At 41.3% G+C, this 23353-nt stretch overlaps 1 protein-coding gene across 1 annotated transcript in view; it reads left to right on the top strand.

Moving 5' to 3' along the window:
* Positions 1-23353, top strand: part of KIAA2026 (KIAA2026 ortholog) — a 60960-nt gene that overhangs the window by 25879 nt on the left and 11728 nt on the right. Inside the window, exons 3-5 of the mRNA XM_054987271.1 lie at positions 11451-12823; positions 16852-16928; positions 20309-20398. Coding sequence (XP_054843246.1) covers positions 11451-12823; positions 16852-16928; positions 20309-20398 — 1540 coding nt within the window. The remainder of the gene's footprint in view (positions 1-11450; positions 12824-16851; positions 16929-20308; positions 20399-23353) is intronic.

The following is a 23353-nucleotide window of genomic DNA, read 5'->3' as shown; positions in this document are numbered from 1 at the left end:
CACCTCCAAATTCAAAGGACACTCCTTCTGGTAATTCCCATCTATATCTTATCTTCATGTCCTTTAGAGTCTGGACTAGGGCTCTGTATTTTTTCCGATCTAGCAACACCAATCTGGGTAACTCCTTCATAATAATAACCGTCTTGCCACCAACCTCCAATGGTTCTTGAAATTGTTTACTCACAATCATTTCTCTTGTATTTCTAGTCGTAAATTGCACAATCACGTCTCTTGGTAATTTCCTTTGGGTCGCAATTCTTGAATTTATTCGATACACCACATCTAGAATAGCCACAATTTCCTCCTCCTCCTTTCCCAGGTATTCAGCTAACACCTCAGTAATCTGTTCTTGAGCCGTCTTTCCTTCTACCTCCAGCAAGCCGCGAAACCTTAGCTGCTTCTCCATATGCTTGCTCTCCGCAACTGCCATTCTTCCCCTCATCACCCTCATCTCTGTTCGTTGCGTGTCTGCAAGGTTCTCCACCGCCTTTTCCACTACATTGACTCTTTGCTGTGTCGCCTGCAAATCATTTTGTATTGTTTCCATTCCCTTCTTCACTTCTGCCAGTTCATTCTTTACTGTCTCTTTAACCTCTTTCACTAGCTCAGGTTTCATATCCTTAAGTTCTTTAATCGCTTCTGAAAGTTTTTTATCCAAGTTCTCTATAGCCGTTTGCCACTCTTTTTTCGACATCGTGGGGCTTGCTTTACCTCGCTCCCACGAGTCCGCTCGCTTCCTTAACTCCGTGGCGCTTGGCTTAGTGTTCTTTTATTTTAAATGTCCCGGTCTATTCTGCAAAAAAGTCATTTAAAGAGTCCAAAATGTCGGGCGTCTTTTCTCTATGGTTCCTCTATGGTTTTTGTAATCCAATATGGCTTACTTCCTCTTCCGCTGAAGCCGCAGCTTCTTCCCCTTTCCAAAATGGCGATTCCCTTCTTCCAGCAAGGGCCGCTCCTCTCCAGCAACTCTATCGCTGTTACGTACTTCCTGTTTCCCGAATTCCCACAGCAGTTCTCGCGATGGTAAAGCTTTCTCACAGCCTGATATCTCCTTATAACCACAGGTATGTAAAACAATAGTCCAATTTCTTTAATAACTCCGTTTAACGTAGTCCTTTTTCTAATATAGTTCTTGCCGGATCTTCCCCTCCTTCTAGTCAATCTGTTGCAGTTTTAAAATCTGCTTTAAAATTTCATTGCTTTAAGTAATCTGTCCCGTTTCAAGAGATAGTGATTTTTACCTTCTCCAGCGCTTTTCATGGGTTGTAATCGCTGTTTCAATCTCAGATTCCCATCAATTCTTCTTGCCCCTGTTGAAGCTTGGGCATGTAGGTCCTATGCCAACCGTATTGGCTCCAGAACTGCCGCAGAGATTTTAGCCGCCCTGTCTTCGGGTGGGACCTCAAGAGTCGGGAGAGAGTCCGTTGCGTAGGACCCCCCCTCGCCAGAGATCAACGCGCCCTGAGGTACTTGAGCGTTCTATGCCTGTTCTCCGCCTGAGAACAGTTGGCCGCGGGGGTCTTTTTGCCCCGCCGGCCGCTGAAACGGCAGTCCGGTCAGCTCAGCACTTAGAGCTGCGTTAGACCTCCATGGATCCCAAACCGGAAGTCGGGGCACCACAATTTCAGAAGGATATAGACAAGCTGGAACGTGTCCAAAGAGGGGCAATGAAGATGGTGAGGGGTCTAGAGACCAAGTCCTATAAAGAAAGGTTGAAAAGAGCTCAGTATGTTTAGCCTGGAGAGGAGACAACTGAGAGGTGATATGATAACTATCTTCAAGTACTTGAAGGGCTGTCATTTAGAGGATGGCGCAGAGGTGTTTTCTGTTGCCACAGAAGGTCAGATCAGAACTAATGGGTTGAAATTTATTTGTTTATTTATTTTGTTCAATTTATATCCCACCCTTCCCGCACGTGGGCTCAAGGCAGGTCACAACATCATAAAATCATAATAACCACAATTAAATACAATAAATAATTAAAATAATTAATAATAAAATCCACAGATGTCATTAAAAAGTGGAGCAGAACAACGGAAAACAGGCAAGGGACCAGCTGGATAGTTTGCAAGGGACCAGCAGGATAGTTTGCCAGCTCCTCAATCACTCTCATAGGCCTAGCAGAACTGTAATAAGTCCTGCAGGGGCCCGGTCTCAACCGGGAGAGCATTCCACCAGGCTGGAGCCAGAGCCGAAAAGGTTCTGGCCCTGTTTGAGGCCAAGCAAACATCCTTGGGGCCAGAGATCACCAGCAGATGTTTATCTACAGAGTGTAATGCCTTCTGGGGAACATACAGGGGGAGAGAGTCCCAAAGATATGAAGGTCCCAGTCTATTAAGGGCCTTAAAGGTTAACACCAACACCTTGAACTTGACCAGAATTCAACTGGGAGCCAGTGCAGCTGGCACAGTACAGGTCGGATATGTGTCCTAAATGGGGTTCCCATGAGGACACATGCTGCCTCATTCTGGACCAGTTGCAGTTTCCAGGTCAATTTCAAGGGTAGCCCTGCATAGAGTGAGTTACAGTAGTCCAATCTGGAGGTGACCATTGCATGGATCACTGTAGCTAGGTCATGTGCAGAGAGGTAGGAAGCAAGTTGCCTGACCTGCCAAAGATAGAAAAACGTATTTCTGGCAACCAATGGGACCCGGGGCTCCATAGACAAGGAGGCATCCAGAATCACATCCAGGCTCCTCACCATTGACGCAGGTGTCAAAGACGCCCCATCTAAGGCTGAGAGCTGGATTCCCGAGCTCAGCAACCCCCAACCCAGATACAGGAGCTCTGTCTTCACAGGGTTCAACTTCAGCCGACTCTGCTTCGGCTAAACATTAGGAAGTACTTCCTGGCAGTTAGAGCGGTCCCTTAGTAGAATAGGCTTCCTCAGGAGGTGGTGGGCTCTCCTACTTCGAAGGTTTTCAAGCAGAGGCTAGATGGCCATTTGATAGCGATGCTGATTCTGTGAACCTAGGCAGATCATGAGGGGGGTGGCAGGAAGGGTTGCATCAGTGCTTAGTTCTCGTGGCTTCTTCTTACATAACCAGAGTAATGCTGATCACCACTTTGGGGTCAGGAAGCAATTTTCGCCAGGTCAGTTTGGCTAAGGATCCTGACGGTGTTTTGCCATCTTCTGTACATGGAGAACAAAAAGCTGCATGGAGCAGGAGTCACTGGGTGTGCAGGGAGCGGGGGTAGTTGTGAATTTCCTGTATTGTGCAGGGGATTGGACTAGATGACCCTGGAGATCCCTTCCAACCCTATGATTCTGTGATGGTGGTTTTAAAAAAAATATATTTTGTGCATTGTTGATGGTCAGTAAAACCTGTAACTGTGACCGTACAAGTAGCACTGTGAACCATTTAGCTAAATGAAGCACTAAAATACAGATATTAGGTTACAATAGTACCCAAGAAAAGTATTGTCACTACATATAATTGCAGTATTTTCAATATATTTTCATTTTTAAGACATAAAATAACAGGATTCTTCTATGTTCTACTGTATGTGCAACTTTTTATTTATTTAGAATATTTTTATGCTGCCTCTCTAGGAACCAGTCCAAGAAAGCTTACAAAATAAAAACATAAAAAAATAGAAACAAAACATTAGAAAATATTAGCTAAAATCCAGCATTAACAAAGCCCTAGCCTAAAAACATTGATCATAAAAACAGACCACATGCAGCTTAAAATAACTTACACGTTAAAATAGTTTTTCAAAATTAACCTCTTAATTAAAAGCCAGGATGAACAGAAATATTTTAGTTTGGCATCTAAAAGAAAACAATGTAGACGCCAGGGGAAGGGCAACAAGCAAGGTGCCACTTCAAAAAAAACCCTGTACCTGGTTGCTGCCTGCCTCACCTCTGAAGGTAAGTTTGTAAGGCAGCTCTTAACTAACAGGCTAGACAATATGGGAGGAGGCGGTCCTTCAAGTAACCTGGCCACAATCCATTTTGGACTTTACAGTCAAGAACCAGCACTTTGAATTGTGCCCAGAAACAAATGGGCAGCTGGTGTCCATTTATGATCATGATTACTCTGTGGCTGAAGACACACACAGTAGCTGGACAGCAATTTTCAGAAGATAAATTTCTAATTCATTGTTAAAACACACTATCATGAGGCTAGATTTGTTGCACCCTTAGGATGATTGTACCCTTAGGATGAAATTTAAGTTTGGCATGCACAAGGAACAACACATCCCCATTTTATGAGTGCAGTCTGAAATGCTGTGCACTACACATTTGGGACAACAGCACAAAGAGCTGCAGTCATTTTTTAAAAAAGTAGTCCTAACATGTATGTGAAAGAGTTTGGTCACGTCTAAGGAGATCCTTAAGTTCTTTAATCGCTTCTGAAAGTTTTTTATCCAAGTTCTCTATAGCCGTTTGCCACTCTTTTTTCGACATCATGGGGCTTGCTTTACCTCGCTCCCACGAGTCCGCTCGCTTCCTTAACTCTGTGGCGCTTGGCTTAAGTGTTCTTTTATTTTAAATGTCCCGGTCTATTCTGCAAAAAAGTCGTTTAAAGAGTCCAAAATGTCGGGCGTCTTTTCTCTATGGTTCCTCTATGGTTTTTGTAATCCAATATGGCTTACTTCCTCTTCCGCTGAAGCCGCAGCTTCTTCCCCTTTCCAAAATGGCGATTCCCTTCTTCCAGCAAGGGCCGCTCCTCTCCAGCAACTCTATCGCTGTTACGTACTTCCTGTTTCCCGAATTCCCACAGCAGTTCTCGCGATGGTAAAGCTTTCTCACAGCCTGATATCTCCTTATAACCACAGGTATGTAAAACAATAGTCCAATTTCTTTAATAACTCCGTTTAACTTAGTCCTTTTTCTAATATAGTTCTTGCCGGATCTTCCCCTCCTTCTAGTCAATCTGTTGCAGTTTTAAAATCTGCTTTAAAATTTCATTGCTTTAAGTAATCTGTCCCGTTTCAAGAGATAGTGATCTTTACCTTCTCCAGCGCTTTTCATGGGTTGTAATCGCTGTTTCAATCTCAGATTCCCATCAATTCTTCTTGCCCCTGTTGAAGCTTGGGCATGTAGGTCCTATGCCAACCGTATTGGCTCCAGAACTGCCGCAGAGATTTTAGCCGCCCTGTCTTCGGGTGGGACCTCAAGAGTCGGGAGAGAGTCCGTTGCGTAGGACCCCCCCTCGCCCGAGATCAACGCGCCCTGAGGTACTTGAGCGTTCTATGCCTGTTCTCCGCCTGAGAACAGTTGGCCGCGGGGGTCTTTTTGCCCCGCCGGCCGCTGAAACGGCAGTCCGGTCAGCTCAGCACTTAGAGCTGCGTTAGACCTCCATGGATCCCAAACCGGAAGTCGGGGCACCACAATTTCAGAAGGATATAGACAAGCTGGAACGTGTCCAAAGAGGGGCAATGAAGATGGTGAGGGGTCTAGAGACCAAGTCCTATAAAGAAAGGTTGAAAAGAGCTCAGCACTTTGAATTGTGCCCAGAAACACAATCTTTAGATCCTGGATTTTAGATTATAATTATAGCAACCTGTAAATTGGTTTCCTTTGAGTGCCTGAGCAGGTGCGTGGGGAGGGTATGGGACAAACTCGACATCAGTCCCAATTAGACTGAGGTGCTTTGGTCAGTGCCAAAGCCTGTTCAGGAGGGCTTACAATCCTCCCAAAGGAGCAGGCTTGTACCTTAGGGGTGTGGCTGGAACCTGTCCTATGGCTGAAGGCTCAAGTTTCCTCCATAGCACATAGCATTTTTATCAGCTTCAGCTAATACTCAGAACGCATGATTAGGTCACAGTGTTCCATGGACCAATCACATCAGGTTAGATTACTATCATATAATGTGCTTTTAGTAGGGCTCCTTCGAGAACTGTCTGGAATAGGGTTGCTTGGTTCCCTGGCCTTAAAACCAGGGGACAAGGGGTCGTGGGATGCATGTGCTCCTGGAGTCCTTATCTCATGCCAATTTCAAGCACAATAGTCCTGTGCGGGGGCCTTCACTTCATTTATCGTGCTGGGAATGATCGAAATGCAGGACCACACTCCAAAACTCCTGGGTCCATTCCCTGTGCCTTTTCCCCCACCAGCCAAGTGAGTGAGGGTGAGGGTGGAGGCTGGGGATCCCCCGCCCCACCAAGGGACTGGAAGCTCTAGTCTGAAAACATCGATTGTGTCAGTGGCCAGGCTTTTGTCAGGGGCTGAATACAGGAATACTATCTCGCCTGTACTAAAAGACCTCCACTGACTCCCTTTTGGTTTCCAAGCATAAGTGGAAGTGGCTGGTTCATACCTTTAAAAGCCCTAAAGAGCTCAGGGCGGGGTACAAGATGGGCCACCTTCTCCTGTACTGTCTAGCCTGCTAGTTAAGATGCAGTTCCCAAGCCCTGTTTTCTGTTCCCCCACTTGCAGAGAAGAGACAGGTGGAGATCAAATGCTTTTACAGTGGTTGCATCTTACCTTTGGAATACCCCCCCTCCCCACAGGCTCATTTGATAAATATCTTTATTTCTGATAGGTGTGTCAGGCACAAAATTTCTTTTTTCACAAGGGCTTTTTTTCTTTCTGTTTTTAAGGTTTGCATCTAGGCTTAAGCTGTTTTATAAGCATCATTTTTAGGCTGCCGTTTTAACCCTGGCTTCTTGTTAATGGTTTGTTTGTTTGTTATTGTTAATAAATTCATTGTGTTTTTATTTTGTGAGATGCCATAAACAGGTCTCTGAACAGGCAGCATATATTTTTTCTAAATAAATTTGTTAGACTTGCAAATGAGTCATAAAAGATTCCAGGTATTGTTTTACTTGTTTGCCTGCAAAATGATTGATTAGTTTGATAACATACTTGAAAATGTTATTCTAATTTACTGTAGAAATCAAAAAAGCTGTAAGCTTTCGAAAAATGGCTGTATAGGAAAGAGATTATGGGCTGCAGGAATTGGTCTTCCAGACCTCTGTGGAAGAGCGCTCGCTTCAGTTTCAATATTGGGGCCTGGTTTCTGGTTTTTGATGAAAGTCAAATTTACACAGCACTGATTGGTTGGCCCTTGTGTTAGTTGCAAAGCTAAGACGCAGTGTTTAATGGCCATCCTTTATGTCAGTATTAAAGACAGCTCGTTCCCCTCTGAATTGGTTTTATGTTGTAAAATACTTCAAAAACATGTTTTAAATGGCCAGTATGTTTGATTGGTTAAACATGCCAGGCATTAGAAGAGTGTGGAGAACAGACATCTGAACCGTGGTAGGAGACTGTTCTACTTGCTACCTTCTTGTGTCTAGCATGGTTATCCAACAGGAAGAGCTAAAGGAACAGGTAGAAGCAGTCTTGATTTGATCCCTAGCTTGCCCCATTGCAGTTTTTATTTCTGTATATCTACATAACTTGTGCGCAGCTGATTGATTTTCTCCCTGAATTTTCTTATCAGTGTTTCTGATCCAGAAGGAATGGGCATATTAGTATGCAGCTTGTTTTGAACACATTGTATTTTGCTGCCTTTCAGTCCAGTGATTGGCTGATGAACAACTTTTTCACACACAAACACACCCTTTCTGGTTGCCTTCTTCAAGTCTTCATATATCAATAACAGAGTATATCAGCTGTTTTGTTTAGGATAGCTTTTTTGGGCTGGTCTGCCATTTCTAAACCTGCATTTCTGAACGGCGCAGTATCCAAGTCCATCTATCTTGGGACTCATGCCTGGTTTCTCTCTCTCCCTCATCCCCAGCTGCAGCTGCTTTTCTGTTGTAATTAATTTAACCAGAGAACGAACTTCTGACAATAGTGTGTATCTTGAGTACCAGTGAAATTTTATTAAAGCGTATTAAATATACCTTGCAGTATTTTGTAGAACATAGATGGATTTTAAACCAGTAGAAGATTCAGTGAAAAACAGTAACTAATCTTACTTCAGATTTTAGAAAGAACTATCTATTCTTACCTCCTATATACTACAAAAGCAGTGGCATGATGGCACTTTTGCTCGTACGCACACATAATAATTATAGTCTGACATACAAAGATCTCTGGGCCTAAGCACGCCATCTAATGCAAACTTACTTAGAAGTAAACTTCACTGAGAGCTTCGCTGAATATTGTGATACTTAATCCTTTGCAGGTGTGCTGAGAAATATATAGTAAGAATGCAAAATGTAGATCTCTCTTCTGACTGAAGCTGTTCACATTGCATTTCATGCTGTTCTGCCCAAACCTCTGAGGTTCAAGAGAGGTTATGGGAGCAGAGTGGAATCTTATAGATAGGATGAGGACATTCAAAAGTTCATTGTATATGCTGAAATGTATATTTGCTACCACACAGATCCTGGTGACCCTTTGGCTGCTGCCTGAAGTTGTTGGTTAGAGCAGTCACAATATATTTTCATATTAGTAATACATCCACATTCTAAGAGACATGATAAAAGAACTTTCATATCATATTTATTACTTATTTATTTAGAAAAAAAATGTATGCTGCCTCTCAAGAAACCTGCCTGAGGCAACTTATAAAATAAAAAATAATAAAAACAAAACATTAAAAGATATTATTAAGATCTAACATTAAAAAACTCAGTCTGATATAAAAACGTAGACCATAAAAACAGACCACTGACAGCTTGAAATAACTGTTTCCAGACTAAAATATTATTAAAAGATCAACCCATTAATTTAAAGCCTGGCTGAACAAAAATATTTGGACCTGGCATCTAAAATAAAGCAATGTAGGTTGTTGTAAACTTGTTGAAAATTACAAGTTTACAACAGTCATGAACCTTGACAAAGTGCCAGGAAGCCTCAAGGGAGAAGGGTGTTCCATAAGCAAGGTGCCACAACTGAAAAAGCCTATCTCTGTTTGCAACCTCCCTCATCTCTGAACTTATGAGGTGGTGGTGGGATCACAGAGAGCAGTGCTGTGAGACAGATTGTAACTGGCAGGCTGTACAGTTTGGGAGGAGGTGGTCCTTCAAGTACCCCCAAGCCATTTAGGATTTTGAATTGTATGTAGAAATAAATGGGCAGCCAGTGCAGTTCTCTCAGCACTAGGTTGATACAAACTCTGCCGATAGCATGGCTGGTGCAGTTTGGACAAGCTGAAGTTTTCAAAGGCAGCCCTACAGAAAGAACATTCCATTAATCTAGCTTGGATTTAATCAGAACATGAATTATTGTGGCCAGATCACACTGAGGAGCGGCTACAGATGCTAAAAAAGCTGGTAAAAGACACTCTGTGCCACAGAGGAGACCCGAGCCTCCAGCCCTAGGCCAGGATCCAGAAATACTCCCAAGCTACAAATCCATTCCTTCAGGGTCAGTGCAACCCTCTTCAGAACAGGCTGGCTCCTCAGTCCTCTTTGTCATTGACTGTCAGCACTTCAGGGTCAAACTACAAGTGACAACAGCCATAGGTTCATCCCATGGCCACCAATGGCATTTTAAAAGCATTTGCAGTTCTTTAAAAATTGTGACAGGGAGCTGTAATTGATTGCACGTGTGGTGGCCACAAGAGCTCCCCCCCCCCTTCCCTGGTACCTTTTCAGCTGCCAAAACAGTCCTCTCTCATTGCTTGTTTTGGCACCTAAAAAGGCATGAGGAGGGGATAAGAGGTCCTGGGACTGCTGCATATGTGACCCAGATTAGAACCCTGGGGCCTTTTTTTAAAGAACTACAACTGTGGAGTTGGCCCCCACAGGATGGACTGATGGCTGCGGTCACTTGTAGTTTGGCTGTCCTGTCTGGATTGAGTTTCAGTGTATTAACCCTCATCTATCTCATTACCATCTCTAGGCATCTCTTCAGGACTTCCACAAAACCACATAACACAGCTGTTAGGGAGAAGTAAAGCTGGGTGTTACTTACATGTTGGTGGCACCTTACTCCATATCCCCTGATGATCTCTACAAGGGGTTAAAACAGTATGGGGGATAATTTATTTTACTTAACGTATATCACACTTTTCTCTCCAGTGAGGATCCAAAGCAACTTGTATGTTTCTTTTCGCCTCCATTTAATCCTCCAAACAACCCTGAGGGTAACTTAGGCTGAGATTGAATGACTGGCCCAAGGTCTGCCAGCAAGATTCCATGGCAGATCCTAGTCTTACACTCTTAACCATTGGCAAGATGAAACCCTGCAAGACTCCATAGCATAGATGCTATTTGGCCAAGCTGCAGTTCTCTCAGCATTACCTTCTGGAGTCAGTCAAGTAAGACCAGTACTACCAAAGCACAATTCCTCTGCTCCCAGCTCAACCAGTCTTTTTAGAAAGATACCATGGTCAATGATATTGAACTCTTCAGAGAGGTTCAGGAGGATCAACAGGTGTACACTCCCCCATCACTCTCCTGGCAAAGGTCATCAGTCAGGAATACCTAGGCCATTTCTATCCCAAATCCAGGCCTGAATCCAGATTGAAATGATTCTAGATAATCCATACCCTCCAAGACTGCCTGATGCTGCACTGCCACCACTCACTCAAGCACCTTGCCCAAAAATGGATTGTTGACAAAACTGTGGCACCTCCACCCACTAAACAAGCAACTCCAACTGATATAGGAGGCAGAATTAAATTACAATACTTAAGTATATGGAAAATATTTTGTAAATTTTTATCAAGGTTTTAAACTGCCCTTGGAAGATGACTTGCAGCTCCTTTTCCACCTGGAGGATGGTCTACACTTTTGGAAATGAAAATATTCATGGAGATTTACACCAGTTGGACTGTTAAAAACGATTTGGAATTATTATGGTCAATGATTGAGTATATTGACATTGTATATGTATTAGAATTTTTGTATGTATTTTGTATAATTTACACTGAGCACTTTGCACTTTAAATGTTTAAAACCTTGATAAACATTTACAAAAAAATTTCCATATACTTAAAAATGGATTGTTGGCTACCGGGCAGTCGTTGAGGTCAGTGGGGTCAGGAGGAGTCACATTAAGAGGGTCAGAATTACACACTCCTCAAGGGAAGTTTTTATTACAGTCTAGACCCATTCAACCAACATAGCTCAATGCCAGCAGCCGCAAAGGGAAGGGGTGGGTCTAGATGTGGTAGGCCTCACACTTCTGAGCAGCCTGTCCCTTCAGATTTTATACCCAAGACTCAAGAAGTTAAGCAAGCAACCGGAAATACATCTGTAATTTATGTTACAGTGTCCACGAGTATTAGGGACTTCTGAATTTGTGTGTCATGCTGAGAATGGGGATATCCTACACAGCCATGTTATCAAGGGCTGCTCAGCCTAAATTATCTTATTGGGTTGTTTTGAGGATAAAATGAAGAAGGGAAGACTCCTGTACACCTTACTAAACTCATTGGAAGAAGAGCAGGATAATATTGTGATAGTTTTTTTTTAATATACCAGTATTATCTGAGATCCACTTTTCAGTAGAAATCATTTTATTGTAGACAAAAATTGTTCTCTGAATTCTCACGGTTCTTAGTATTAAAACAATTTTTTTTTCTTTGCTTTATTAGACATCGAGAACAAGAAAGAAAAGAGGCAGAAGAAGCTAGTCACAAAGAAATAGAAGAATGGGAGAAATCCCTCCTAGGTCAAGCAGCACCCACTCGGATGGAAAACATGTGGGAAATTCCAGCAATTGGTCACTTTCTTTGTTTAGCACAACATATTTTAAACTTGCCCGAAATAGTCTTCTATGAATTAGAACGCTGCCTTCTAATGCCACAGTGTAGTGCTTTTTTGTCTAAAATAATGACTTCTTTGTTAAGTCCACCTCATCGGAGATCTACCTTGCATCGAAGGCCAACCCTTTCTTACAGAACTTGGGAAGCAGCACTTCGGCAAAAAATACAACAGTGGTATACAGCTGTGGGGCAAACTGACAATCCTGAAAGCTGTGCAGAAAAACTTGGTCTTTGTCCTCAATTTTTTAAAGTTCTTGGAGAAGTTAATCCTTTGGACGAAAAACCATTTCATGAGCTCCCATTTTGTCAAAAAGTGTGGCTGCTAAAAGGCCTTTGTGACTTTGTATATGAAACCCAAAAAGATGTACAAGATGCAGTACTTGGACAGCCTATCCATGAGTGCAGAGAAGTGATTCTAGGTTATGATTACTTAGAAAATGCCTATGTTCATTTCCCACAATTCTGTGGTGCAGATGTCCGGATTTACAAACAGAGGCCTTTTCATGCCCCAGAGTTTCCTGCTCCACCAATCAAGATAAAGAGAGTTCCACGCATTAAACTGGAGAAAACAAAATGTGAATATGCCATCAGAAGCAATGGGGAAGTTAGATGCAGTGCTAAAGAAGAGCCACAATCTCACAATCTTTGCTCAGCAAAGATCCATTTAGACCATTTTGGTGTTGCTCCAGAAAAAGAAATGAAATCCAAATGTGAAGAGAAAATTCATAAGAGTTGTGACTTTACAACAGACTGTTATAAAGAAAATAGAGGGGAAGGCATTGTTCTGGGAGAGAGTGCTGGCTTTGGGAGACCTCTCAGCCCAGGAGAAATAAGGATTGTGGAAAATGGAGAAAAATGTGGAGAACCTTCTGTAGTAAAGACTGAGCCTACTCCGTTGAAAGAAAACACTCTTAAAACCTGTCAGGTGCATGTGAATGGGAATCACAGTGATTATCCAGATATGAATTGCCACAAAGTTGCTCGAGAAATGAATTCAGTAGAAAATAAAAAAACACTAAAGCTTAGTAAAATGCGAGCGAAGAAGAAGAAAAAGAAAAAAAAGAAACTGAAAGATATTTTGAGTGAAAATCTCCAGAGGAAGCGTGAGATTCACCTTCACTCCCTGAAATCTTATAAACCTGAGATCCAGAATAAGTTGCTCATGATGAAAAAGAAAGTCAAGCACAAAAAGCACAAATCTGGTAAGGTGATTTTTACTCCACTTATGGGGAAGGTGATATGAGCTGTGAATGTATTTCAGTCCTTGCCCTTGTGGCTAAAAGTAGCCCTTGTTGCCAGATGTTTTAAGCTGGTTTATAGTATGGTTCTGATACTTTAGAATTGTAAATATTTTTGCAACTCTGATTGTATTTTGAAACAGTAGCTCTAGAAAAAAACTATCCACAAAAGTGAGGACAAAAACTGGTGAAATAGTTAAGTCAGTAAATGTGTACTTCTGAGATAATGTCCCTTCTTTGTCTGCCTATGTCCTGTCTACCTCACAGGCCATCCCACATCTTTTTCTGGGCAAAAACCCATTTTTTATTCTTTCACAGGAGGCAAAACCTAAAAGGTAGCATTGCTTGTATGATTGCAGGTTAGACTGGGGTTGGGCTTAGTAACAGCTAGCATTGACTGTGGGTTAAAACCGTGCTATAGCAAATTCAAGCAAATTCAAGCAAGACTAATAAGCATTTTAATTAACACAAATATTGTACAGGTGATTATATTCTTCCTCATCTCTCTCTTCTTGTAAATTACCTTTTGTCTCAGAGATTTTTTTCAGCCCATCTTGTTAAATGGAAGCATAGTCCAGCTATATCTGTTATCCTTTGGTCATTTTTGTTTTAGGGTCTGCATGTAAGTTTAACTTTTTTCCATTGTACTTTTACAGGCACTTAATCTACTCTGTTTCAATCAATGCCTTATTTAGTTCATTAGAATTGAAGATAGTTTTTAAATGATTATAATACTAGAATAATGAGAGAATCTGGTGAACATTCTAGATCAAAGGTGTATACTTTCATGCTTCTTGTTAGTTTCAGGCTGATATTTAATTTCTGTAGCAAGCCATAAGTCACAAGGTCACAATGACATTTTTCACAGATATTGAAATAGGCCTATCAAGTAGGTCATTGCTCTTTTTCTCCACTTTCATAATGTCAGACCTTCGGTGTCATCCTCCCAATGAAAATGGCAGTAGAAGCAGATAAAGATACAAAGCGCCAGAAGAAAACTGAGGGGTTTGGGGGAATTTGATGATTTTTAAAAATTCCAATGGAAAATCTGGAAAAAAAACCCTAAAAATAAACTCCTGTGAAATACATTCTGTTTGGAAATGAGTGAAATGCTTTTAAGGCAAAATTTTACTCACTCAAAATGAGTAGCAAGTCTGAAACTTGATATCCAAATATGCTGATAATCTTACTGCGACAGTATGTTTCTGTCCAAATAACAGTACTTTTGTTTATGCAGAAGTTAATTTTCTATTTTCAGTTTTTATTTTTTCTCTCTTGGTTGTCAAAACCTAAGATATGCACCCAGAGATAACATAGGGTGCAGCAGTTTGCAGCTTTTTTCTCTAGAAAACTACAGTGTTTACTCCAATCCAAGACTAGACGTTTTCCAGATATGCCATCAAAAAAGAGGTCATCTTACATTTGCATACAAATTATAGTCATATCCAGTAAAAATGTTTTAGGTGTATAACATTTTTAGGGGACTGTCTGATGTTCAGGATTTCCATCCTTTCAAGTAAATATGGTAACAGGGCGATCCTAAGCAAGGTTACACCCTTCCAAGTCTATTGAAGTAAATTATATTTTTAAATTTCATAACTATGCCAAGTGGAACAGTTTTTATATACTAAATTATAAATAATACATGTTTTGTTGTCAAAGCAGTACAATAAGTTTAGATTTGATAAGGAACAATTAAATGTCTTTCAGTTTTTCCCGAAGTGCCTGCTTTTCTCAGGGAGAAAATAGTAACAACCCTCCTCCATGGCTTCAAAATTTCTGGAAATTTTACAACTCTAGGTTCAGGTCAAGACAGAATAATTTCTTCAGATAATGGTCTTTAGATAATTCACTACCAGGTGATAGCGTGTTGGCCAGTAGTTTACGTGGCTCTGAAAAAGGATTAGACAAATTTGTGAAACATAGGTGTATGTCAGTGTTTGTCAGCTATGGCAATTAAATAAAACCCTCCATGTTCAAACCAAAGTATCTTTCCCAATGCCAAATGGAAATGGTAAAAGAAAGTTGTGGCATTTATGCCCTGATTTTTGGTATTTGTGTTTATTTATATTATTTATAGCCTGCCTTTCTCACTGAGACTCAAGGTGAATTACACGTAGTAAATAAATGTGATCAATGACTGGGATATTCAATAAACAATACAGTAGGTTATGGATTGTGAGCTCCTGAAGGCACCTGGTTGGCTGCTGTTGGAAACAAAAAGCTGGTCTAGGAGGTCCCTTGGTTTGATAAATTTCTTACGTGCATAAGGGAAAATGTGCAATGAAAAATGAATCTTATGGGGTATTACAATGAATAGCATTTTGTAAATATTTAGACCAGAGGCTATTTGGTTTTTCAGTTGTTTCTTCAGACATCTGGGAGCTTATTTCAATTTTATATGGAGCATGTTCATTGAGAAGCAGTTGAAATTTCCTCTACACAGGCATTATTCTTTATGAAATGTAAAGCATTGTGTTAAAAGGGTCAGCATATGCTCAGTTTTCAGATATTTTTACAAGTACAACATACTAATATTTTGCAAAGAGATGAGAGGAAAAGGAAATAAAATATACAAAAAGAAAAATGTTATGAAATGGGAGGTGGCAGATTATATTTGATCTGGAGGGGAACAAGTAAGAGATGACTTTTATGTTGATTGGGAAGTAATGTGTCAAACTTTGCTCTCCATCCATCTCTGCTTGTTTCATAGTCTTGGGCAAATGCTTGTCTCATTTTTTTCTCCATCTGTAAAATGGGTCTGTGTTTCATTTCTAAACATCAAAGGATAATCCCTGGTGTCACAGCCTTTGTGACAGCGCTGAAACTACAGCAGGCAAGGGGTGACAGGTCTTCAAAGCTTTCACCTCAGAAGGCTTCAGAGGCCCCTTCTGCCTGTATTAAAGGATCTATTCAAGTGGCTTAGGAGGACCTCTGGGAAGGGGGTAAAACAGAGTCAGTTGATGTATGGTTTTATTAAGGGCTTCTCACATAATTCAAGCACTGTTTTATGAACATGGCTACCTGCTACTCTTAAAATTATTTTAGTAGCATTCTTTCTATTGGTCTTGAGGAATTGGTGTTAGCATCTATTCCTTCTGGATCTGAGAGAAGCAATACTGTACTGGTCTGATGTTGTAAGGTGAAACAATCAGTAGGTTAAAATAGGACTGAAATTGTGCTTAATTTGTAATAAGGGGTGTTATATCTCGCACAGAGAGGACACCTACTTAGTATTACATAACATGGAGTAATGAGGCCCAACACCTTTGTCTTTTTGAATACACTCAAGCTTGGCAGGGTGGGTGGGACAGTTGGGCAGAGTTTGCAGCATCTACGGTGTTTGGCAGCTCCATCTACCACTGTACAGGTGTGTGGCTGGTTGCTTTTGTTCTTATTTACTTCATTTAAAGAACCTTGAGGACTCAAAGTAAATGATTGCTTTTAGGATTCAAAAGGGTTTTCTGTTCTTATCGGTTGTGCAAATACAGGGGGTTTGAGAATATTTGTCTTCTTTAAAAGCTTTAGGCTTTGGCTGCTTGCAGGCAAACCTGTTCATCTGTGTGCAGGTAGAGCTGATGTAGCTGTGACAGTTCAGTGATCTATATAGATATAGATATACAGGATTTGTAGAATTCAGTTTTTGTTTTCTAGTATTTTCAGAGTCAAAACAACCAGTAATAGATCCATGTGTGGGTCTCTTGAGAGTATTAGTATATTTGAGAGAATGTGTAACAGGGTATTCCTGGTTCGGCTTCTGCAGAGGCGTTGAATAAAGGAAATAATAATTATTACAATATTTTTCCTGTAAGTTTAATTTTATGAAAAAACTACTGCCATGATTTTTTTCTAAAATAAAAGCTGCTTCGGAGGTACTTTTACTGTGGTTCAGAAACAGTTACATGAACTGTTAAAAGTTTAATTTTCAATTCTGTATTTTCATTAATGCTTTATAAAACATTCAATATTTATATTAATATTTTTCCTTCAAGGGAAGAAATCCATATCTAAAAAAGTAGTTACCAAGAAGAGGAAATCTGTTACGAAGCCAGCAGTCCCAGAATTTCAGGTAAATAGCATTTTCATATGAATTAGATTGAATTTCCTATAGATTGAAAGTAAAGAAGCAGCGTACTTCTAGGGTGCAAATACAGGTCTAAACTGGTTATACGTTCAGTCATGCATATTTTACTAGAATATTATTGTCACTGTGGAATTAATATATCTAAATAATCTCACAAGGGTCAAATGTAAATTTCCATAAACTGTAGGAGAAGTAGATCTGAGATACACGGCCTCAGTCACTTGCACAAAAGGAGCAAGTGAAACTTTGAGGTTTGCTCCCCTTATACAGGGGTGTGTGCAAACTCATTAATTTTGCTTTTCTTGCATCTCTCATGTGGTGTAGTATTTTGTTCAGGAGGATTCCTCAGCATCAGCTTTTTAGGGGCACAGGGAGTTGTCAGGATAAGAGGAAGGTGAGAAAGATCTGCCTCTGCCTCGAGATGGGCACGATCCAAAAAAAAATACCGATTAAGCCGTTCATGGATTCGGGCCGCTGCCGAACCCAGGCCACCGATTCTAACCGATCAAGTCCCATTTCCGATCCGGAATCGGGAAGGCCAAAGCGGGAGGGCGCCCTGCTGTTTCCAGCGATATAGGAACGGTGGTTGGTGGCAGCGGCCGCCAGGCCCGGCGGGCAGGGGGAGGCGGCAATGAGCCGCCTCCCTTCAGGGAGGGAGAGGACATTCACACACACACACACTTAGAGTAGAGGGAGGGAAGTTTTTAACCCAGCAATGCGCCGCCTCCCCTCAGGGAGGGGACATTCCCAGGGCCGGATCTACGGTTGCCAGCGCCCAGGGCAACCGTAGTCAGGCTCTTGTGCGCGTGCTCCTGGGTCGCCCCCCCCCCACGCAGCAAGCTGGCTGTCCCAGTGCACTGCGGAGCTGGCGGCAGCGCGAGTGGCTCAGTGGCTGCCCGTGCCGTTCACCTGCCCCGCAAGACAAGGGGCGGCCGGCTTGCCCGCGTGCCCCTTGTCCTGGGGAAAGGCGAACGGTACGGGCAGCCTCCCAGCCACCCGCACTGCCTTTTGCCTTTCCCCAGGACAAGGGGTGGCTGGCTTGCCTGCGCACCCCTTGTCCTAGGGAAAGACGAACAGCGTGGGCAGCCTCCCAGCCTCCTGCGCTGCCTTTTGCCTTTCCCCAGAACAAGGGGCGGCTGGCTTGCCCGCGCGCCCCTTGTCCTGGGGAAAGACGAACAGCATGGGCAGCCTCCCAGCCACCCGCACTGCCTTTTGCCTTTCCCCAGGACAAGGGGCAGCTGGCTTGCCCGTGCGCCCCTTGTCCTGGGGAAAGACGAACGGCACGGGCAGCCTCCCAGCCACCCGCACTGCCTTTTGCCTTTCCCCAGGACAAGGGGCAGCTGGCTTGCCCGCGCGCCCCTTGTCCTGGGGAAAGACGAACGGCACGGGCAGCCTCCCAGCCACCCGCACTGCCTTTTGCCTTTCCCCAGGACAAGGGGCAGCTGGCTTGCCCGCGCGCCCCTTGTCCTGGGGAAAGACGAACGGCACGGGCAGCCTCCCAGCCACCCGCACTGCCTTTTGCCTTTCCCCAGGACAAGGGGTGGCTGGCTTGCCTGCGCACCCCTTGTCCTGGGGAAAGACGAACGGCGTGGGCAGCCTCCCAGCCTCCTGCGCTGCCTTTTGCCTTTCCCCAGGACAAGGGGCGGCTGGCTTGCCCGCGTGCCCCTTGTCCTGGGGAAGGACGAACGGCGCGGGTGGCCTCCCAGCCTCCTGTGCTGCCTTTTGCCTTTCCTTTGTGCCCATGGCTTCAGAACACACCCTTCCCCCTCCCTCCCCTGGGTTGCTGCTCCGTAGTTGGAAGGAAGCCTGCTAATCAAGTAAAGCTGGGCTTCCATTCATGTTTCGAGGGCGACAGAAGGAGGGCAAACACAGCTCATTCCCCTTGCTCCGTTGCCCCGGGAATAAATTACTGGCGCAAGAGTGCCTGCAATTCCAAACAGAAATCAATACATCCGATCAAGTCCCAAACAAGCAAACCCCCGACTGTTGGATCGGTTGCCATGGACGGAACCGATTAGCTGAGTCACGATGGCGCAAAGGCCAAAATCGGGGTTTTTTGAAATCGTAATTCAGATCGTGCCCATGTCTACCTCTGCCACCTTCTTCTGTTTTCAGAAGTTTGGATCCAAATCTGTACCCTACAAAGTATATGTAATACATGACATCTATAAAGTGAAATTACTTAAAAGACGTAATTGTACAGAGGGGGAAAAAGTTGCAACGAAGGAGGATAACTAAAGCAATGACATAGAAGATATATTTTAGCAGAACACCACTCATATTTATTCTAAAGTACATCAGCCATGATCCAGCGATCTTGTCAAGTAAAAGCCAATCAGAAATTTGCTGCCAGAGGCAGGCTTTGGAGATTGGGTTATTATTTAAGGCCAGTGCATCTATGAACTCAAGACACTGGATTCACAGCCAATGTAAATTAAAGCTTTTTTAAAAAAAACTAATGATACTGTCTTTAATTTGTTTTAAATCATTGTAATTCAGTAATTTTGCCAGTAAAGAATATGCCTACGGATAAAATTTAAAAATTCTGAGCTAAAGATAAAGTTCCCACCCCATTACTATAGTCTTCCAACAGTGCTTTTTGTTTCATCGTGATAATTGGATCCAGACTAAATTTTCCAGCGGCACAAAACGCTGCTTCTGGAGGATAGGCAATCTGAAGGAATGACACGAGGGGTGCTCTGCCTCAAGAAGGGGAAATTGGTGGAAATTGCCAGTTTAGTGTGCATCTAACCCATTGGGCATATGCCATATAAAGTACATGTGAGCCGAGTTGCATGATTAATGGATTGCACTTTTTATCTTAACTTTTTATAGGGGCACTAGAACTAAAGACAAGCATATTGTCCAAAGAGCAACTAAAAATTATGAGATGTTCAGGAAGCATTACAATTTGTTGCTCTTTTTTACTTTTAAAATTGTGGATGTTCAGTGCTTGCTCAGCTGTGGATTTTTTTGCAACAATTAGAAACATTCTCAATGAAGGCTGCAATTCTTAATTCTGACTTGGAGTTGAAAATAGTAAAAGGTCACCCCTGGATTGAACAAATTAAATTCAACAATTTTAATGTAACCTTTATTTATTTATCAGTCCAGTTTTATAGCTTCTAACTTACTCATATTGACTTGAATGATTGGGTTTGGATTGCCCTGAAGACATGTGACAATTAGTGGGGGGAAAAATTTAAAACATTTGTGTGAGTAACCTTATATTTTTAACTAAAATATCTACGCTTTTTGTCAGCTGTTACTGTAAATCAGTTGTCACATGTGTGTTAATGTCATTTTTTTAAAAAAAGTGTTTTTTAAAAACTTTGATATGGATGTTATGTTTGCTCTTATTTTAGCTTATTTGCACTAATCTTGACGAACTCAGGGAATTAATTAGAAAAATTGAGAATGAACTCAAAGATGTGGAAAACATTAAAAAGAAATCGGTATGTGTTTAATCTTTATCTTACTTTTGTTTAATATAATATATTTTAGAGTTTCTTTGAGGATTGTCTGTTCTCGATATAGTTAATCAGTGTTTTATGGAGTTTGATGAATCATGGAAAACTTTTAAACATTTCCATTTTGTCCTCCTATTGGCTTTCAAAGAAGGAAAACAAGTATTCCAGTGTTTGTTTCTAAAGGATTTTTAGTCAAATAAACCTTAACTTGTGACTAATACCATGGAAAAATATAGTCTGTCCCTCCCCCCACCATTCTTACTGCTGCTTTATCAAGCATTGCCCTTTCCTCCTTCAGTTGTAAACCTGCTGGGCAGGGACTACTGTGCTGTGCCTAGCACGCATGCGATACTCTACAAATAGTAAGTTAGACAGTAATTGTTTTATTTCTCATTATGAACCTGAGGGAATAAAGTATGTGAACCTAGATATCACCCAATATTGCAGTGGAGTGACAGTTAACTTGGATCTGTTAAAATTGTGTGGATATAAATTAGTAACAGGACACCGGACTACCCATGAAATACTAGGAGAAATAGTCCAGGATACCACATAGTAAATTAAAAGAAGACGTATCTAATTAGAAGAATTTGTAAAATAGTGTTAGCTTGATAAGAGGCAGTAAGACTGATTCAAAAGTCAGTCTTTCAGTCTAACCTGCTTCACAGGGTTGTTGTGACGATAAAATGGAGGAGAAGCTAATTATGTAAGGAATTTGGTTCCACACTGGGGAAAAGAGTGAAGTATAAATGAAGTAAACAAAATAAAATATTCAAAGGTTACTTTTTTAAGAAGTGCACATCGCACATCATTGATGTACTTATGAGAAGGCATACCTAAAGGGGTGCTTTAGGCTCATGCACCTCTGCACCTCTTTTTATAGCTACTGTCCCAGCCAGAAGCGTTTGCAGATACCTCACTTTGAAACTGAAGCTGGGAGGAAGAGACAGATCTTTTGCATGGGGTGGATATGTGTACATGTACCAGAGCTACTGCCAAACTAAAATCTGTTGTATGTTCACATGTTGAATATGTGTCCTGTAGTTACACAGAGTGCTAGAGAAGTAAGTAAATGGAAAGGACAATTGAATTTATTTCATTCAAGAATGGAGGTTAATATAAGATACAAAATGACAAATCAGTGGCATAGATGATATAATTTTTCATGGTTTTGCATTCTATTAGGGTGTAAGTTAATAGTCTGAGTTTACACATGCTAACTCAGCAGCAAGTCCCACTAATATGTCTTGCTCCAAGTAACTGTACATGGAACCGCAGTCTTATGCATGTTTTATTGTTTTTCTAAGCAGTGGGGTGTCTATTCATATGACATCTGCCTGTTCTCTGTTTATGAAAGGCAATATATTGCTGGTAGGCTTACTCTAGTTAAATATTCACCCACAATAGCCCTACATTATGTTTGTTTTCCATTCCTAATCTTTCATTCGGGCCTCAGTCAATGTTTTTCTTATCTGGTATTGCTGTGAATCTGACATCTCCGTTCAAAAAGTTTTTTCTCAAGGCACTTCTCTTAAAAAAAAAAAAAGTCTGAACTTTAATTTTTTCCAAGTCTCCAGAAATTCTCATTAGACTTCTGCATGAGCAGATGTGTTCATCTTAAAGTTTGGTCTGACTCATTTATATGCATAAATCTAGGTGTTTAAACCGATGCTTAATTTTTTTTTATATTCTTCCTTTCTGTTAAGTGCAGATCCAGAGCACTTAACATTATTGTTTTGCTCTCTTCCATTTTATCCCTTCAACAATAACCTTGTATATGATGATTTGACTAAAAAATTGAAAATAGGTAAAGGCACAAGACAAGGTTGCCCATTATCTCCATTGTTGTTCATTTTGATTTTGGAAATTTTGCTGATTCAAATTCGAGAGGACGATACAATCCGTGGCATAAAAATAAAGGAATTTTCCTACAAAGTCAGGGCATTTGCGGATGATGTAATGTTGATAGTGGAAGATCCAATAGACAATATGCCAAAAATAATGGATAAAATAAAGGAATTTGGTGATTTGGCGGGATTTTATGTGAACAAAAAGAAGTCGAAGATATTGTGTAAGAACATGACGAAGCAAAAACAGCAAGAATTAATGGATATAACGGACTGTGAGGTAGCTAATAAAGTGAAATATTTAGGAATTGAGTTGACTGCAAAAAATATAGATTTATTTTAAAATAATTATGAGAAACTGTGGCAACAAATAGAAAGAGATTTGATAAAATGGAATAAATTGAATTTGTCATGGTTGGGAAGAATAGCAGCAGTGAAGATGAATGTGCTACCACGTGTGATGTTTTTGCTGCAAACTATTCCAATTATCCGAGACTTCAAACAATTCGACAAATGGCAAAGAAAAATTTCAGACTTTGTGTGGGCAGGCAGGAAACCCCGAGTGAAAATGAAGGTATTACAAGACTCGAAAGAAAGAGGGGGGCTGCAACTGCCAAACATAAGATTATATTACGAAGCAATTTGTCTGACATGGTTAAAAGATTGGATAATGTTAAAAGACCGTAAACTGCTGACTTTGGAGGGATACAAAAAGTTGTTTGGATGGCATGCCTATTTGTGGTATGATAAAGTTAAAGCAGACTCTATGTTTTTGCATCACTATATCAGAAGAAGCCTTTTCACAATCTGGAAGAAATATAAGAATTACGTGGAAAGTGGTATCCCTTCATGGATGGTACCATATGAAGTAATAGATCCGAGAACTGTTTATAATGAACAACAATGTTTAACTTATAAAGAGATAATGTCGATAGAACACAGAATACCAAAAATAAAGACACAAGAAGAGTTATCTCCTCACTATGGATGGTTTCAATATAGGCAAATTAGGGATCTTTACAACTCGGACTGTCTAAAGGGAGGAATAAGACTAAATACTCGGAGTTAGAAGAAGTGATTCTACAAGAAGGCA

The sequence above is a fragment of the Eublepharis macularius genome, chromosome 8 (assembly GCF_028583425.1).
Source record: "Eublepharis macularius isolate TG4126 chromosome 8, MPM_Emac_v1.0, whole genome shotgun sequence".
Taxonomy (NCBI): domain Eukaryota; kingdom Metazoa; phylum Chordata; class Lepidosauria; order Squamata; family Eublepharidae; genus Eublepharis; species Eublepharis macularius.
Note: the sequence above shows the minus strand (reverse complement) of the source record. Positions and strands in the feature narration are given on the sequence as shown.